The 17,406-nt window shown below is 42.3% G+C and overlaps 1 protein-coding gene across 1 annotated transcript in view; it reads left to right on the top strand.

Annotated features, from left to right (window-relative positions):
* Positions 1-14,930, top strand: part of PTPRT (protein tyrosine phosphatase receptor type T) — a 439,233-nt gene extending 424,303 nt beyond the window's left edge. The window contains exons 27-34 of the mRNA XM_071759664.1: positions 918-1,053; positions 2,047-2,196; positions 5,392-5,565; positions 8,281-8,412; positions 12,055-12,180; positions 12,941-13,104; positions 13,604-13,739; positions 14,472-14,930. Of these exons, the coding sequence (XP_071615765.1) occupies positions 918-1,053; positions 2,047-2,196; positions 5,392-5,565; positions 8,281-8,412; positions 12,055-12,180; positions 12,941-13,104; positions 13,604-13,739; positions 14,472-14,525 (1,072 nt within the window). The 3' untranslated portion in view covers positions 14,526-14,930. The remainder of the gene's footprint in view (positions 1-917; positions 1,054-2,046; positions 2,197-5,391; positions 5,566-8,280; positions 8,413-12,054; positions 12,181-12,940; positions 13,105-13,603; positions 13,740-14,471) is intronic.
* The last annotated feature ends 2,476 nt before the right edge of the window (positions 14,931-17,406 follow it).

The raw sequence follows: 17,406 nt of genomic DNA, 5'->3' as shown, positions 1-17,406 counted from the left end.
TGCCACTTATTCATTAAAATTCTGCAAATGAAAAATATCTTCTCTCTATTCATCAGTTGATTAATCTGGTCCATTAATTTCTGGTCATTCATATATCCTTGCTTTGGGCTCTGCTGGAGTTTTCATGCAACTGAAGTCTTCAATTTGAGCTGATTTTTCCTTCTTCCTTTGGAGTAATGTGAAGAGACATTCTCCTCTTTCTATCCTTCACACCTAAGCAGCTTGGATGATTTCCCAGGAGGGAAGGAGGACATAGTGACAACACAGTTTTGCAGGAGATGGTCCAATTCTCTCAAGCAGCAGGGGCCTCTAACTGAAGGTTTTGAGTAGCCTTGAGCTCTTTCCTCTCTAATTTTACAATCCACAGCTTGGAATCAGCCTCCTTGGGATCCAAACTCCACCTGATTAGAAAGGGAAAAGAAATGTTTGAGGTGGAGGGATGAGCCCCTTTCATCATGCCCACTTGAGGAAATGTGTGCATGCCTTCTAAAGACTCCCATGGAAGAAATTTTCTGGAGTCATGTCTGTTTTTATTGTAATTATGGAGTTGTGTGCAAGTGAACTGACCTGTAAAACCATAATGATTAACTTCGTAGATTAATTTTGTAGACTAAATTTTGTCGATGTTCAAGAACACAAAGCTTCTTTTTTAAAAAAAAAAAAGAAATTTTTAAAATTTATTTATTTATTTTCCTGCTACCTGGGTTCACTATTTTTCCTCATTCTGTTCAATCCTAAGCTAATTTACCTGCACACAGAAGCCAACCCATTAGGGAGGAGGGAGTAGGGAGGGAGCTGCTTCCAAGTGAAGACAGCTGTGTCTGATGACACAGTTATAGTTATTTTCTCCTCCATAGAGCTCTGCCCTTCCACGGTCCCTTGATCATGCAGATCCTTGTTCTTTTGTCTTTTTGCAGTGCTGGGGCTGGCAGAACAGGGTGCTTTATTGCCATCGACATCATGCTTGACATGGCAGAGAATGAAGGTGTGGTAGATATATTTAACTGTGTGAGAGAGCTGCGATCCCAAAGGGTGAATCTGGTGCAGACAGAGGTAGGTGCCAGCAGGTCTCCTCTTATGATCCACTGCTTCTCCCTTAGCTTTTCTGCTCAACAAGGGCCCAACAATTCAGTAAGTCAACACTTGCTTCCTCTGTGATGTGATTATACAGAGCTTTCCATGGCTAAACCTGACCAGATGTGACCGTATCACAGTCAGCTTCTCAGGGCCTCCAAGACAAGAGGGTGAACCCTGAAGTTTAGATCTTAGCATTGCTGATTCATTTTAGTCTAACAGCAGGAAAAAATCTAGCTCCTGGATCCTCTTATGACTCCTTCACAGGTATACTGCAGACTAGAATAGTACCTAATTTATATCAATTGCAAGATAAACAAATGAAACATCCTTGATTCAAGCTTTGGGTACTGGTGAAGCAAGCTGCTCCATCATCTAGAAGCTGCACAAACTTCTGTGGAATCATTCTCCTGCTACACAAGGTTTTCTGTGTGCTTCAATGCCTTCCCCTCCTGGAGGACAGGGTAACAACCTGTAAGAGACAAGACTTTTTACCTTTGTTGGGTGTCTCATATTTATTTCTGGGAAAGAACTGTACCCAGAATACTGGGAGTCCAGTAGTTTTGAAGAGACAGATGGAGCAGACCTGTTAGTACAGGAGTTTCTGGTGTTATCATGGGTCCAAAGTACAACCCATTCCTAAGCATCGCCTCCTGATTGTGACCAGAAACATTTCAGACTCTGATTTCCTCCTCAGCCCACCCCCATTTTGTCCTAGCATTCCTGAGTGGTGACTTCCCATTTTACTTGTAAATCTGAAATGAATACATGAGACCTCACATTCAGTGATGGATGAAATATGCTCACAAAGCTGTCACATAACACACTGTGTAATTTGTCTCCACATGAAATGGAGCCAAATATGCAAATTAGGCATGATGATAGAAAAAAAAAACCTTCAACCCACACTGTGATATTTCATAAACTGTATTAAAAATACAATTTTAATATCTTATCCCTTCTCCCATGCAGGAGCAGTATGTGTTTGTCCATGATGCCATTTTGGAGGCTTGTCTCTGTGGCAACACGGCCATTCCAGTGTGTGAGTTCAGATCCATATATTACAACATCAGCAGACTGGACCCACAGACCAATTCCAGCCAGATAAAAGATGAGTTTCAGGTAATTTAATGTGTCTCAGTCATTGCAGTTGGTGTATTGAAGGTGTTTAATCAATTGCTGTGTGTTATTTTACGATTTCCAGTAGAGCAGAGAAGGGGAACACTGAGACAAGGTCTGATTTTAGCCGATTTCTGTCGTTTTCCTCCCAAATCAAGCAGAGATTTGTTTTTTAAGCATGGACTTTTCAGCCTTCAGCAAGGAAAAAATTCCCCATCACTTCCGTAGAGCAAGGGTACTAATTTTCGCAGATAATGTTACACTTCTCAGTTCAACATTTATTCTGTTGTTCGTGTTCTTCTGTAATTTATGCAGAAACATTTATGCCTCAAGGTCCCTTATTATCTGCTCTTGTGGCTCATCCGATGCTTCCCAGTCTTGACAACCAACTTGTTGACATCCTTCCCTACAACACAGAAAGTGTGCTCAGTGACTTCTTCTATTACTAAATTTCAATAAGCTCAATCCCTCAGGTCACGAGGTGTCATTTGCCAAGTACATGGTGGTGAGAGCTTGAATTGACCTGTGGTAAAGCTCACAAGTGCTGGCTTGGTGCTGTTTGCCTGGGGGAAGGGATGAGATGAGGAGCACCCCACCTGTTGCTGTCCCCATTGCATATCCCCTCCTAATAAATTGGCTTGGGACACAGCACCCACAAGGGCTGTGCAGTTACACCTTGTGCACAGTGGAACACTCACCCTGCAGAAGAGTTTTCTGGTCTTAATCCCCATGTATCTGTAAATCCCTTTAGGATTTTCAGCTAATATCTATGCGTGGAAAAACATAATTGGGACTTTGGGGAGGGACTTTTTATAGGGGCTTGTGATGAGAGGACAAGGGGTAATGGTTTTAAATTGTAAAAGGGTAGATTTAGGTTAGAGATTAGGAGGAAATTCTTTAGTGTGAGGGTGCTGAGCCCTGGGCCCAGGTTGCCCAGAGAAGCTGTGGCTGCCCCATCCCTGGCAGTGTTCCAGCCCAGGTTGGATGGGGCTTGGAGCAACCTGGGCTGGTGGGAGGTGTCCCTGCCCACACTGAGGGGTTGGAACTGGATGAGCTTTAAGATCCCTTCTGACTCTAATCATTCTCTGACTCTATGATAATATTGTGGGAAATCTGAGCAAGATGAGCTAGATGGGAGAGAGACCTCTGCTATTTGTTACGAGGCCCTTCTTAGCAGGAAAATGGTGGGGATTCCTTTAATTGTAGGAAATGCCCACCCCCTTCCCTAGGAAAATATCTTTTGCAGCAGAATGCTTTTTTGGAGCCCCAAGATGCCTCTCTTCCTCTCCCTCTATGCAACAGGAAAATGCGTTTGGTTTTTAATCTGAAACCTTACAGGGAAACATCAAGGTTGGTGTAGTGAGATAAAGAATGTGGATTCCCAAGTGGTGATAGTTCATTAAAAAAAAGATCTGGTTGGTTTTATTGGGTGATACCAGATCTGAAGAAGTGTTTCTGGTTCTGGATGCTTGGCATGAAGGAACCAAAGTCCAATCTCATCAAATGCTATTATGCTGGCTAAAAAAAAAAAATGTCACTGCTTGCTGTGGGCCTATTTTGTCATCTCTGGAGATGAGATTTGTCACCTGTGTGCTTGTTCTTTTGAGCTGCCAGGGGCTGGCAGCTCCTGTGGGAAGGAAATGCTCCTTTGTACTTTGCAGAAGAGGTTTGTTCTCTCTCTAGCTGTAGAATCTATTTTTACAAGATTTTGGCTCAGAGCATTCTCCAGCCCTAATTGTCTGGATTTAATGCAGGAGATGGTATCTCTTGCTACAGTCTTTATGAACCAGTTGATCTAATTGTAAATCTGCTGGTGCAATCTGTGTTATTTAGGTCCCTCTGGCCCTCAAGTAAGGCTGGATGTATTTCTTATGCACTATGTGTTGTCTGAACATGCACAAACTCATTCTGGAGAGTTTTTTTAATCTGAGTAAGTATGAAAACAAGAGGAGAAGACCATAAAATAGACAGGAGGGAATCACTAACACATCACATGCCCAGTTACCTGCACTGTCAGAGAGCTTTCATGTGGCTTCCTCAGCAAGACTCTCTCTGTATATAGCCAAAGGGACTTCTATGTACAGCCTGCATAATTTAGAGCAACTGTATTATTTCAAATTTTATACTTTGACACATTCCTTTACCTGGGGTTATTTTGACCTACCTCTTTTCTCCATTCATAACCTAGCCAAGCTCCTTTATAAGAATTTTTGACCTCTAAATATATTTTTTTCCCATTATGGCTGCAAAGGAATTCACTCTATAACTTTATAACTTTTATAGCTTTGCTCAGGAGGAGGACACATGACAGGTGAAAGTGCAATGGCATCTACCACAGCATCAGTGACAGAGTTAGGATTTACAAATTTTAATCCCTGCTGACCAGCTTAGACTGGTTTGTCAGGAGGTCTCCCTGGTGGATAGCACAAAAGGAAATTAGATTCAATGAAACACAATCCCTGAAGCAGCAGAAAAGATGGATAATGGTAAAGGAGTGGCAGCAAGACCCCAGAGAGAAGGTATGGCTGTGTAACTGAAGCATCCTCTATGTCACTCCAAAAGGAAAGCAGCAAGCTAAATAATATACAAAACAGATTCACTTCCCTGCTTAAAAAAAACAACATTTTCTCCTCGATTTTTCTGTACATTGTTAAGATAAATCAGCAGTTTGACTGAGGGATCACCAGAGGATTTGGTGATTGGCAGCCTGAGCTCCTGCAGGTGAGCCAGGTTAATACCTGGAGTACTTCTGCACTTGATCCACTGGCAGAGGGAGATGGATGTGTGCTTGCAGCCTAGGGGGTTAGAAACACAAGGAGACAAAACAACTCCATGACCGGGTCAAAGCTGGAACTTATCCCCGTGACAGCTGTTCCTGACCTCTAGGAAAGAGCAGAAATGTTAAATAGTGGAGTGTGGGGTTTTAGAGCTGGGAATTGTTAGTAGGTGAGTAGTGAAGTTCTGTTGGATCTTACTGTGTTCTGAAGAGCACCTCAGGATGATGTGCAAGCCAGACTGGATTACAGCAGCAAGCAGCTCCTTGGTACTTTTCATTCTCTGGCATCCTGAAGTTCTGCTGGCCTGATTCCCTCTTATCATCATTTTGTTGTGCAGGTGACATCCTCCTTGGAAGTAAACACAAAGACACTCAACCTACTCCTGTTTTTCTTTCTTTTTTTTCCCCTCTCCCCTTCCCAGACTCTCAATATTGTGACCCCCCGTGTCCGGCCAGAGGATTGCAGCATTGGCCTCTTGCCAAGGAACCACGACAAGAACCGCTGCATGGATGTGCTGCCCTTGGACCGGTGCCTGCCCTTCCTCATCTCTGTGGATGGTGAATCCAGTAACTACATCAATGCTGCACTCATGGATGTAAGCAGCACTGCATTCCACTGCTTCAGTGGGTGTATTTCTTCTCAGGAGGCTTTTCTGAGAGAAAAGAAAAAGAAAAGAAAAAAAAAAACAAACAATCAAAAAAACCCCAACCCTAAAAAACCAACCAACCAAAAAAACACCCAAAAACCCCATCTTTATTACCTGTAGTTTCTAGGTCTGACATCTCTAAACTGGGCAAAGGCAGAGGAAGTTTCTCTGCTTGGCAGAAATATGTCCCCTAGACTATGAATATCTTGCTTTTTACAGAAAAATCTCTGACAAAGGATCTTATGGGTGTGAAGTCTGAGATTGTATACTAGAAAAACCAAGAAACTCTGCCCATCCATTGGTTGTCATACTGTTTGGAAGAGAAATGTCTGCCAGGTCATCTCTTTGAAAAGAATAGTTTATAGTGTGGAGAAAGGAATTTATTTGAGCTTATGCAGTTAAGAATATGGGAGTACAGAGATCAGAGGTGCAAAAATACAGTTCAGCTGAATCTGTCTGGAGGCATTTTCCCTTGTTTTTTTTTTTATAGGCTAAAGTCTCACAGCCACAGGTCATTTGTACATGGAGAGTTATGTTGATGGTTTCTTTTTTGCAGTGGTGCCTAACTGCTTTTGTCATTAAAGCCACTAATTATTGCAGTTGGAGCATGTGGACCTAGGATCCAGGGTGAAATGTCATCATTTTTTCCCTTGCAATGTTGGGGTCAGTCTTTTTTTAAATTTTGTCTTTCAAGAGGTTAACTCAAATGGTTACACAATTTTAGATATTTTCAGAAAGATTGGGATGTTTTCATTGCATATATGCCTAAGGAAACCTTTTTTTTTGCTTTTTTTTTTTTTCTTTAAAGCATGTTATCTGCTCTGGCAAACCTGCAGAAGCACAGTCTATTCTCTTCTGGCTTCTTAAGGACTTGCAATGTGTTTACACATTTTAGTCTTTATTACTTCAAGTCACTTGGCTAATTCTAGTTTCCTTCCCCACAAAATTCCTGCAAAATAATACTTTTTGTACAAAGGAATTTGCACCCAGTTTTCACCAATTCCTTCCATAGAGGAATTATCCCCTTTTGAAAAAAAAACAATAATCAAAGGGCAACAGCCAAAATCCCCCATTTTTGTAGGTGTTCCTATTGAGTGCAGACTTTGTAAACTCTTTGCCTTTTCCAGTAGCTTCATGGCTTCAGCCCTGTACAGAGCAGGGACTTTTACAAGAGATCATCCCTCTGAACAATCATCAGTTCTTTCATTGAGTGAAGACAGACACATGCTGGGGAATACTTGACAGCACAGTCCCAGAGATCATTTTATTTACAGATTTCTGGGGGTTTTTTGGTTTTGTTTCTGGGGTGTTGGGTTTTTTTTTTTGTTTTTTTAGGGTTGTTTTTTTTTTGACCTCTTCCCAAAGCTTATTGACTTGCAGCTTGCTCTGTGTGTATATTATGTGAAAAGCTATGATGGGAGAAGAGCTAGAACAGGAAAGGATGAAGAGCTAGAACAGGAAAGGATGATCTTACAGCTGGAATGGGTTACAGCCTGGGTTTGGAAGCTTGAGCTGTCCCAGGAAGGCAATCTGGCAAGCTGCTTTGGACAGGGTTCACCAAAATTAGCCTTAGAACATCATTTGAATCTTCCCTCAGGGGGTGAAGCACTCTGGGCTGGAGGCTGTCATGGCCTTTTGGCTGCAGAACATTAAATGCAGCCTTTCCTGCCTTAGGTTAACTTTGGGGAATGCAGCCAATGGACCACTGTGGCCTCCAGAGGGGGGGAATTCTCCCCTAGAATATTTCAGGATTCCTGACCTTTCCTCCTCATGCCCTCTGTCCTTTTCAAGTAAACTTTGGGAGCCTTTGGAAAGGCATTTTAATACTTTGGGGCTTGACTTCTTTCTTTCAATCTAAAATACGTTGGGTTTCTTTGGTTGGTTGTATTGAAAACCCAGGAATATTGTGCTTTTGACTGAAGTCTGCTTCAGAGAGGTGCAGCACAAGGGACTGTGCAGTTTGCAGGCTCCTCTAAGGACTGCCTGCCAGGGCTGGGAAGGGGTGAAGTTCTGAGCTGGTACCCTTTCATCTCAGAGTGCTTTGCAAACATTTCATTAACACAGCCCCAAAGTGGTTAGGAGCACAGTTGCTCCCCTTTGTGCTTAGGGTGATGGAGGTCAGGGAGCTTTTTTGAGGTGAATAAATAGCATCAGGAATGAAACTCCAGTATCACAGGCTGTGAATGTTGCCCCCCAAGCTCTTAAAGAATGGCTGAGACTCAGCTGTGCCACCTCTGAAGCACAACATCACCAGGGAGCAAGAGCAGACAGGGGGGGGCTAATCCCTCGTGGAGTTCCTAAAGTCCATTGCAGCAAAAAAGGATAGCACTTGCTTCCAGCTGTTTTCTTTCCAATTATTAATATTACTGATAGTAGTAGTAGCATTAGTATTATTTGCTGAGTCTCCAAATATAAATAATTGATTTGGGTAATCTCTGCTCTTGTGACACTTCTTTAATGAAATGTCTTCATTGGGAGCAAAAGAATCCCATTATGAGACATTTATTCATTGCAGAGAGATAACAAGGAGAAGGATATGTGATTTGTATAATCTGGTTAAATGGCTCAGATTGCCTAGCCATAGCCTCCCGGGTATAATATTCCTTTGAATAATAGTTGATTGAATTTTTATTTTTTTTTTAACTAATCTTATTCTTTTGTTAGAGCCACAAGCAACCTGCTGCCTTTATTGTAACTCAGCACCCTTTGCCAAACACCATAGCAGACTTCTGGAGGCTGGTGTTTGATTATAACTGCTCCTCTGTCGTCATGCTGAACGAGATGGATGCAGCTCAGGTAAGTGATTTTCCATTGTTTCTGTCACTTAATTTCCTTCTCAAATCCAGACGATTTTTTTTCTTTAGGAGTGACTCTACTGCCATTTTCTTGTGACCCCCCTTCCCCACCCCAATAAGTAAATGAAGGAGAACTGGAAAGTAATAGGTAAAATGTATCATGAAGAATAATAAGTCCACATGTTTGGCCCTTTCTATGCCATTTAATTCTTATTGCCATTAACAAAATATCTAAATATGTTGTATATATAGGCCTAAATTTTTCTTCCAAACCTTTCTTCCCTTTCAAATTTTTTACTCTTTTTGGCTCAGAAAAATGTTCCCTACCACAGCCCCCAATGTGCTTCATGTTTACTTCTTCACATGGCATTTCCAGAAGAATGAAACCAAGAGATATGCTGAAATAACTCAAAGGACTTTTCTTCCTGAAATTTCCATGACGATGCTGTAATTCGGAGTCTCTGGAGCAGGATGTTGTTGTTGTTGTTGTTGTTTTTTCTTTCTAGTGTGATGTGTGAGTTGGTTTCTTGGCTACTAAACACAGTGTTGTTTTCAGGAGCTGAGCATGCTAAGGGAGGAGCTGTTGCAGTTCCTCCTGTAGCATTTCCAGCCACCTTGCTGATGAGTGGCAGCAGATAACAGCTTTCAAAAAGGCATAATCATGCAATTTGTGTGAAGAGTACATTTGGCACAGCTAATTCACCCGTTACAGCACTTGTTAAATGAGGAGAGGAACCCTCAAGTAGTTGGCATTCATGGATTAATTTTTCATTTGTCTCTTCTCTGTCTTTAAAAATCTTACCACTCTTGAAGGCAACGAGATTATTGGTCTCTTTTTTTTTTTGAGGGTAAAGGAGAAACCAATCCCCTCATCCATTGAGGGGCTCTCCCTTTGGGGTGAACACTCTGGGACTTCATTTCTAGCCATGGTTAAGAGCTCTGGTGACCCCCAGAGTCCCACCACTGCCCGAGGAACTGGAGGTGCTGTGTGTTTGCTGCCTGCTGTCCAAATCCCCCTGCCTGATTCTGCCTCTTGGCATTCAATCCAGGGGCATATTTCATCTTTTCTTGCTGACACTTCAGAGGAAAACACAGCTTTCTCTGGAAATGACACACTTTCTCACACTTCATTCTTGGAAAACACAAACCTATCAGCCTCAGCCAGTGTTATTCATGCTACTATATTTCTGCACAATTCCTTCTTTGTTTGGCTTTTTATTTTCTAGCAAAGTTTTGGTTTTATGCCTGTAATCAGGGAAGAGGGGATTTGGCAATGCTGATTTATCATCATTTGGCAGTGGTGATTACTCTTGTGTGGTGTCACCTAGCTTGAGTCTGCAGCCAATGCCAAAAACATCCAGCTGGCACTGGAAATTAAGGGTGATTTTAAAGTTTCTATCTTATGAGCTTTCAAGGCAAGTTAGATGTCATGGAATCATTTAGGTTGAAAAAGACCTTCAAGATCATCAAGTCCAACCATTAACCTAACACTGCCAAGTCCCACAAAACCATGTCCCTAAGTGCCACATCTACATGTCTTCAGAGATGGTGACTCAGCCACTTCCAGAGGCAGCCTCTTCCAATGCTTGGAAAACCTTTTGGTGAAAAAATATTCCCTAAAATCCCATCTATGCCTCCCTTGGTGCAACTTTAGGTCTTTTTTCCTTGTCCTATCATTTGCTATTTGGGAGGAGAAACCAACCCCCACCATGACCCCACCTTCTTTCAGGTAGTTTTAGAGAGTTAATTTTTCCCAGATTAAATGACCACTGTTTTTTCAGCCACTCCTTGGAAGACTTGTTCTCCAGACCCTTCCCCAGCTCTTTTGCCCTCTCTGGACACACACCAGCCCCTCAATGTCCTTCTTGTAGTGAGGGGCCCAAAACTCAACACCATACTCAAGGTGAGACCTCACCAGTGCCCAGTACAGGGGAAGTTCCCTGTGCTGGTCCTACTAGCCACACTGTTCCTGATACAAGCCAGGATGCTGTTGGCCTTATTGGCCACACTGCTGGCTCATATTCAGCTGGCTGTTGATCAACACCTCCATGTCCTTTTCCTCCAGGGAGGTTTCCAGCTGCTCTGCCTCAAGCCTGGAGCATTGCCTGGGGTTGTTGCAGCCCAAGTGCAGCACCTGACACTTGGCCTTGCAGAACCTCACACAGCTGGCCCTGACCCAGCCAGCCAGCCTGCCCAGGTCCCTCTGCAGAGCTTTTCCTTCCATGAGCAGATCAGTTGTGAAACATGAAAATTGTGAACATGAAATTTACTGAAGTGGTGCTTGCAGTGTCATTGGATGATGATGGAATTATCTGGCTCCTCATCGTTGCCTGATCCAAGCACTGTACCCAAGGCACTACAAAACTCTTGGTGTGCAGTTGTCTGCAGACACTGATTTGTGTGTGTGAGCAGAGAGTGTGTTACTCATCTCTATGAACAGAACACAAATACAAAAATTGCTTATGTAAAAGCTGTGCCTCAGCTCTGGAGAGAGAAGAATTAAAATAAATAAATAAACCGTTCCTCCACCGTGCAGGGAAATGGTGCAAATAAAGCCACATGGAGGTCAGAGAACATAACAATGTTCAGCTCTGTGTATACCTAAAGGCTTGGATAGATGGCCATTCACAAACCTGCTTTATGAACAGCAGATTTTCAAAGTTAAGGAAAGGTTTAGTCTCTTTCTTCTTTCCAAGGCTTCTTGAGGTTATTTCCTAAAGCACCTGCTCAGCTCAAATCTTGCCTATTGGACAGATGCTTTTTGAGAGGAGATCTGTAGGCTACTTTCTGTAAAATCTGAATGAAAAGTGAAGACAGCCTTCAAAGGAGGACTGGCTTATGTCATCTTGGCTGGCTTGCTTAATCTTGAAAAGCTAACAAGGGCAGAGATGCATCAGATTGAGTGATTATCCCCCCCAATTTCAGTCCCAATGTGATCAAAGAAGTAACAGGAATACAGAATTAATGCAGTGCCATGCACACACTTGACATTATTACTGGCAATGGCTGAACTTGAAAAGCTTAAGACCAAGTTCAAATGAGCATCTGGGGGTTTCAAAACTTCTAAAAAATGACACTTGAAAATAGGAAGAAAAAACCAGAAAGAAATACAATCTCAGCAAAAACTGCTAATGAGATCTCATGCAAAATATTTTCTCGCCATGATGTATTTCCAGATGGATTTGAAATACTTAGATTGTAATTTGTGTGGATAGGATTTTCTTTTTTGTACTTTGAATTCAGTAGTATCAGCATAAGAAAAAAGACTTCCAACCTGCTTCACAAACTTTAGAGATTCAGTTGTGGTTCACCCAAAAATCAGAGTTGTTCTTGCTGCTCTCAGACAGTGAGCAAACTCATTTTCCCCTCTCCTGCTTGCTACTAGAGTCAGAAAGCTGAAAAGCTCATCTTACAGAAAAATTTTCACTTTGCTTGAATTAAAGAAACAAAAACGACATTTCTAAAATATTTTTTCTCTTCCTCTTCAGGATATAAAAATACATTTATTGAGCCAGAAGTTTTTCTCTGAGCAAATACGTGATTGGTTATGGATTTTGAGCTGCTTAGAAATCCTAACGGAAGGAAAACGGAGTGTGCATTTCCTTGTTAAAGTGCTTTCTGTTTCTTTTGGTGTTTTCTCCAGCTCTGCATGCAGTACTGGCCAGAGAAGACCTCCTGTTGTTATGGCCCAATTCAAGTAGAGTTTGTTTCAGCAGACATCGATGAAGACATCATCAACCGGATATTCCGAATCTGCAACATGGCCAGGGTAAGATCAGGGAAATGCCACATTCCCTATTTAGTCTCAGAAATACATTCTGGCATGAGGAGGAGGCAGAGCCAAGTCTTGTGGTTTAGAGATGCCGAATCTCTCACCTAGGAAAAAAAATCCACTGCAGAATTTAGTAGCTACTTCCTTTAATTAACGTTTCATTGCAACAGTCTATATTGGTAAAAGAGTCTTGGCTGAAAGTAGAAAGTGGATGGTATGATCTGAAAATCTGTATTTAAATGGAAAGCATTTTTCTGTGTATATTTGAGAACAATTAATCACTTAGTAGCCAATACAAAATGCTCAGTATCCTAGGAAATAAACCAAGATGGTGTCAGCAGCTCTCCATCTGTCAACTATCATGCAGCGTCTCTGAAGACAGATGCAATGTTTACTGGCTAGACTGGGATTCCCAATTGCCACTGTTTTTCCTATAAATAAGCAACTGCTGTTTCTGTGAGCAACTCTGTCTGCATCCCTCAGCCCCAGGACAGCTGAAGCAATAGAAAAAAAGTTTATCTGCACACTGGACCTTGGCAGTGCAGCTCCAGGGCTGCAGGGAAGGGTTTCAGAGGAGGATTTTTCTCTCATCAGTTGCTTCCCAGATTGATTATGTCTCCTTTGTTTCTTTTTCATTTTCTTTCTCATCCGAAATGGAAAGAGGCTCCGTAAATTACATTTCCATGCTGCCTCTGATTCTGATTGTGTGCTTCCTGCCCTATCCCATTTAGCAGCTTGAAAATGCTCTTTGTTTTAGCCCCAGGATGGGTATCGCATCGTTCAGCACCTGCAGTACATTGGCTGGCCAGCCTACAGGGACACCCCTCCTTCCAAACGTTCCCTCCTGAAGGTGGTCAGAAGGTTGGAGAAGTGGCAGGAACAGTACGATGGGCGAGATGGACGGACAGTGGTCCACTGCCTGTAAGTAGGACTGGAAAATGTCTGTAACCACAGAACAGGCTGAGGGAACAGCATGGGTTGTGGATTGCAGATCTGGCGGTTTGCCAGGCTTCGGCTGGGGAAAATGAAGTTAAATTACATTTGTAATACACTTCAAGTTGACTGTTGAGCTACATTATAACATCCTGGTGAAGAGACTTTACTGACTGCTGTGCAGAGTAGCTGAAATAGCTCTGCTGCTTTCTGTCATGTAGGTGGGTCTCCTGTTGGAGCCCAAACTCAAGTGAAGCAGCAGTTCCACGTGTCCAGCTCTGACTGCAGAGCTGCTGTGAGCCCCAGAGCAGTGAAGAGCAGCACTGCAGTCCTTGGGGCTTCCACGTCCACCACTGCTGGGAATCTTCTCCTCCACCTTCACCCTTGAGCATCCTCAAGCAGTCCTTACATGACAGACCTGTCCTAGGATGCTGTGGAAACAATGCTCTCCTTCTTCCCTCACTTGCTTTTTTTCTTCTGTTCCCAGGAATGGGGGGGGACGCAGTGGCACCTTCTGTGCCATCTGCAGTGTGTGTGAAATGATTCAACAGCAAAATATCATTGATGTGTTCCACATAGTGAAAACATTACGGAATAACAAATCCAACATGGTGGAGTCACTGGTAAGCTTTTCCCCTTGCACCTTCTCCCACCCAGCAGATGCTGGAAGGCTTTACAATAGGTCAAAAAAACCCATAAATTTCATGGATTAACTTGGCATGAATCAAAATGAATCACAAGACAAAACCATCAGAATTAAAATCAGACCCACTTTAGCAGGTGTAATGAATCCTTTGGTCCCACTGCTTCTCTTCTTGAGCAGAGAAGAGCTGCCTTGGCAGAGTGATGAACACTTGTCTCTACACCCTGGAGCTGCCTCCAGGAGGTTAAACCCTAAGTGGCTGTCACCATGGCTGTGGGGAGGGATGGGATTTGTCCCTCTGTGCATGCATACAGCCCAGGGCTAATGCTGGGACATGCCCTGAAACCAAGAAAGGGGAAGAATACAAGCCCCAGGCCTTACACCCTCAACTGGAGATTAATCTGCCCTAAAGTCAATCAGTTCAATTGATCACACTGAGTTCTTCCCTCAAAAGCAACGTGTGCAATGAGAGCTTGAAGCAAACAATGAGTAGTCCACAGTCTGGCTGCCTCTTTGAGTATTTTTCTTTTCCATTGACAATACCATTTCTTAACAATGCTTCTTCAGGACAACACAAAACACAATTAATGTTTGTCAGGTCCTGCCAAACAGAATAAGAAAGAGGGAGGAAACATCTTTGACAGCTTGAGGGATGAGGCTTTGAAGAATTTACCCATATCCTAATGCTGCTGTTTTCTCTTCTCTCTTTCAGGAACAGTATAAATTTGTATATGAGGTTGCACTGGAATACTTGAGTTCCTTTTAGCCCAGTGGATGGAGGGGACCCTCTGAAATGCCAGACCCCAATGTCTGGCAGATGCTTCTCCCCTCGCCCACGCTGGAAGGCAGAAACACGTGTGGGAAGGAAACCCCCTCCTTCCCAGAGCAAGAGATTGAGATTGCACAGACCTCACTGGAAGGAGGAGATGATGCCTGTGTTTGCTGCTGCCTGCTTTCTATCAGAACATCTACTGCTTCTTAAATAACCTACTGTAAAATTTAGCAAAATGGGAGACAGGCTGAAAGACTGGACTTTCTAATCCCCTTTGACTTCTTCTCTCCTCTCTTGGATTGTATTTTTGCTCTCCTTGCTGCAGAGTGGGGAAGGAATGAAACCCTTAGGAAATTATCTTCTAAACGTCTCCTTTTTAATTTATAATTTTGTTTTCAAGTCCCAGTCTTTAATTTTTTAATTTCATGCAACAGTCATTTGGGAAAAATGAGATAGCCATAGGGGATGTATGAAATGTTTCATTACAATATGTCTACCTTATCTGTTTCCTTTTATTTTCTTTTTCCAAATGAAAAGGCCAACTCCAAAAAACCAAAACCCAACCCACTTAAATTCTCTTACCATATATAGTCCCTTTTAGCATGGAAATAGATGGTGGAGATGAGAAGCTGTTCATGGACTCACTGCCTCGGCTTCTGCCCAAATGTTTGCTCCCAGTTTCTGCCAGACTCTCCAGGCTCTGTATGAACTGGTTCCATCCCTCTGGTCTGTGTTCCTTTCACTGCTGGTAAAGCCATGTCCTTCATGAGTTTCCCAGCCACTTGAAACCTTAAGGTTTCATATTTGCATCAAACAAATGGCCTTTGTCTTGCAACCTTGGTAACTTCGTTACCATATTTTTCAAGTATTTGCTAGGGTGCAGTGTGTTTTTTGAAAGACAGGGTATTAAGTAGGTATTATTGATCATATACTATGTATTATTATTTTTTATTTATTATTTGTATTGCTGTAGAGCTTAGGACCCCTGGTCATAACAGGACTCTCCTGAACTAGGCACTGTGCAAACGGAAAGCAAAAAAGGTTCCTGCTCTAGAGTTTGAAGTCTGAAAAGAATCTTAAAACTGGGTTTGGTCAAGGTTTCCTCACTATTTCCAAACTGTTGTAGTCAGCTGTAGTTGAGTGATTTATTCAGATTTCCAGGCCCTACAAGCATCAAAAAGGTAACCCATCCAGGCTGTAGGAAAGGTGATGTACATACACAGAAACCTGTTCTGACATTTGTTAACAAAAGTGTTAGACCAGAACAGCAACTTTTCTTCCTAAGCAAAACAGCTTTTGTTTTGTTCTGCAAAAATGCCCGTGCAACAATCCTTCTTTGAAACAAACACCAGCTGTGTTTTGCCAGGGTTCTGGATCTCACTCTGACTTCTGAGCAGCTACGAAATTGTTTTTCTGAAAGAGTATTTTTAAGTAGTTCATCACTAATGTCTGCAGGGTAATCTCGGAGAAAAAAATAATTGGTTGAATAATTGGCTTTACAATATCCAGTATTTCAACTTAGCTGTTTGTTTATCTTGAGGGTATGGGGATACAAGGTTGCTTTGCCTGGAAGTTTGGTTCTAGGATGTTTCTTCCAATGAAGAATTGCTGAAAGAGAGACTTAAGGTAAGAGTTTAAGGAAACTTTAGTTTCTTACCACCCTACAGTTTTCCAGCCTCAGGTGTATACTCAGAAACTGAGCTGGGAGCTGTGTAGTCCCATGTCACTGCCTGGCACAGAGCATGCCAGAAGTTCAAAACATTTTGGTCATTTTTTTTTTTCAGTTCTCATTTGCTCATTACTCAGTGAAGGATGAAAATGCAGACTGATAAAGGCAACTCTTGACTTAGACATACCAGTATCTACCATTTCTAACAAGACTTGCAGCAGTCTAAGGATGCTTGGAACAGCAATAATCCTCTTCCTGCTAAGCAGAGGAGGGGCTTGCAGAGGTTGCTGAACCACCTTGCTTGTATTCTTGTATTCTTTCTTAGGAGCTTTGTATTCTTGGCTTCAATATCCTGAAGGTCTTAAATGAAATTCAACCAAATGTTTTCCCTGATGTAGCCAAGTGTGCCCTAAAATACCAGTGAGAACCCCTCACAGATGCCTAAGCTTGGTTTCTAGTTGATCCTTTCTTTTGATTGCAAGAAATCATGAAGTCACCTTTAATTCCAGTTGAGGTGGATGTCTGGCATCTTATGAAAAAAAACCACTTATTTTAGTGTTTGCTGCTAAGCAATACATGCAATTCTACAGAAAAAAACAAACAAAAAACAAACAAACAAACAAAAAAAAAAAAAAAAAAAGGAAGGCAAAGAGAAACTATGCTATAAAAATGACAAGGAATGCATAATGTGAGTGTTTTGATTACAGGTGGCTTGATTACAGTGTAGGTCAGAAGCTGGGAGCTGTTAGCAAAGAGGGATTCCTCATCCCAGAATAGGGTTTTTCAACAACTGCCCAGGTATGCAGAAAATTGCAAAGTGTTTGTGACATCAGTAGTGCCAGGAAGACAGAGGGAATCACTCCCTGTGGATCCTATGGAAATCTTGATTAGATTTTAACATTCTGTAAATTGTACATAGAAAGTAGCTTAGCTGTAGGTCCCCTCCTGAGTTCACGAAGGACCAGGGCAAACACTGAGGGGTAGAGCCTGGGTAAAAAGAAGAGAAACCCAGAAGGAATGTGAAGTGGAGGAGGTGATTCAAGGCTTAACAGTAGTATGAAGGAAAGTGGATTAAAAAGCCAGAAGTAAGCCCATAGGAAGGATGTGTGCGTGGAGGGAAGGAGGTGTTGGATGAGCAGAATAGCATGGGCAGTGGAGTTGTTTAAGGTCTTGACGTAGGTTTGAATGTGGTTTATGGTATGGAAA

This window comes from Heliangelus exortis, chromosome 16 (genome assembly GCF_036169615.1).
Source record: "Heliangelus exortis chromosome 16, bHelExo1.hap1, whole genome shotgun sequence".
NCBI classification, from domain to species: Eukaryota; Metazoa; Chordata; class Aves; order Apodiformes; family Trochilidae; genus Heliangelus; species Heliangelus exortis.
Note: the sequence above shows the minus strand (reverse complement) of the source record. Positions and strands in the feature narration are given on the sequence as shown.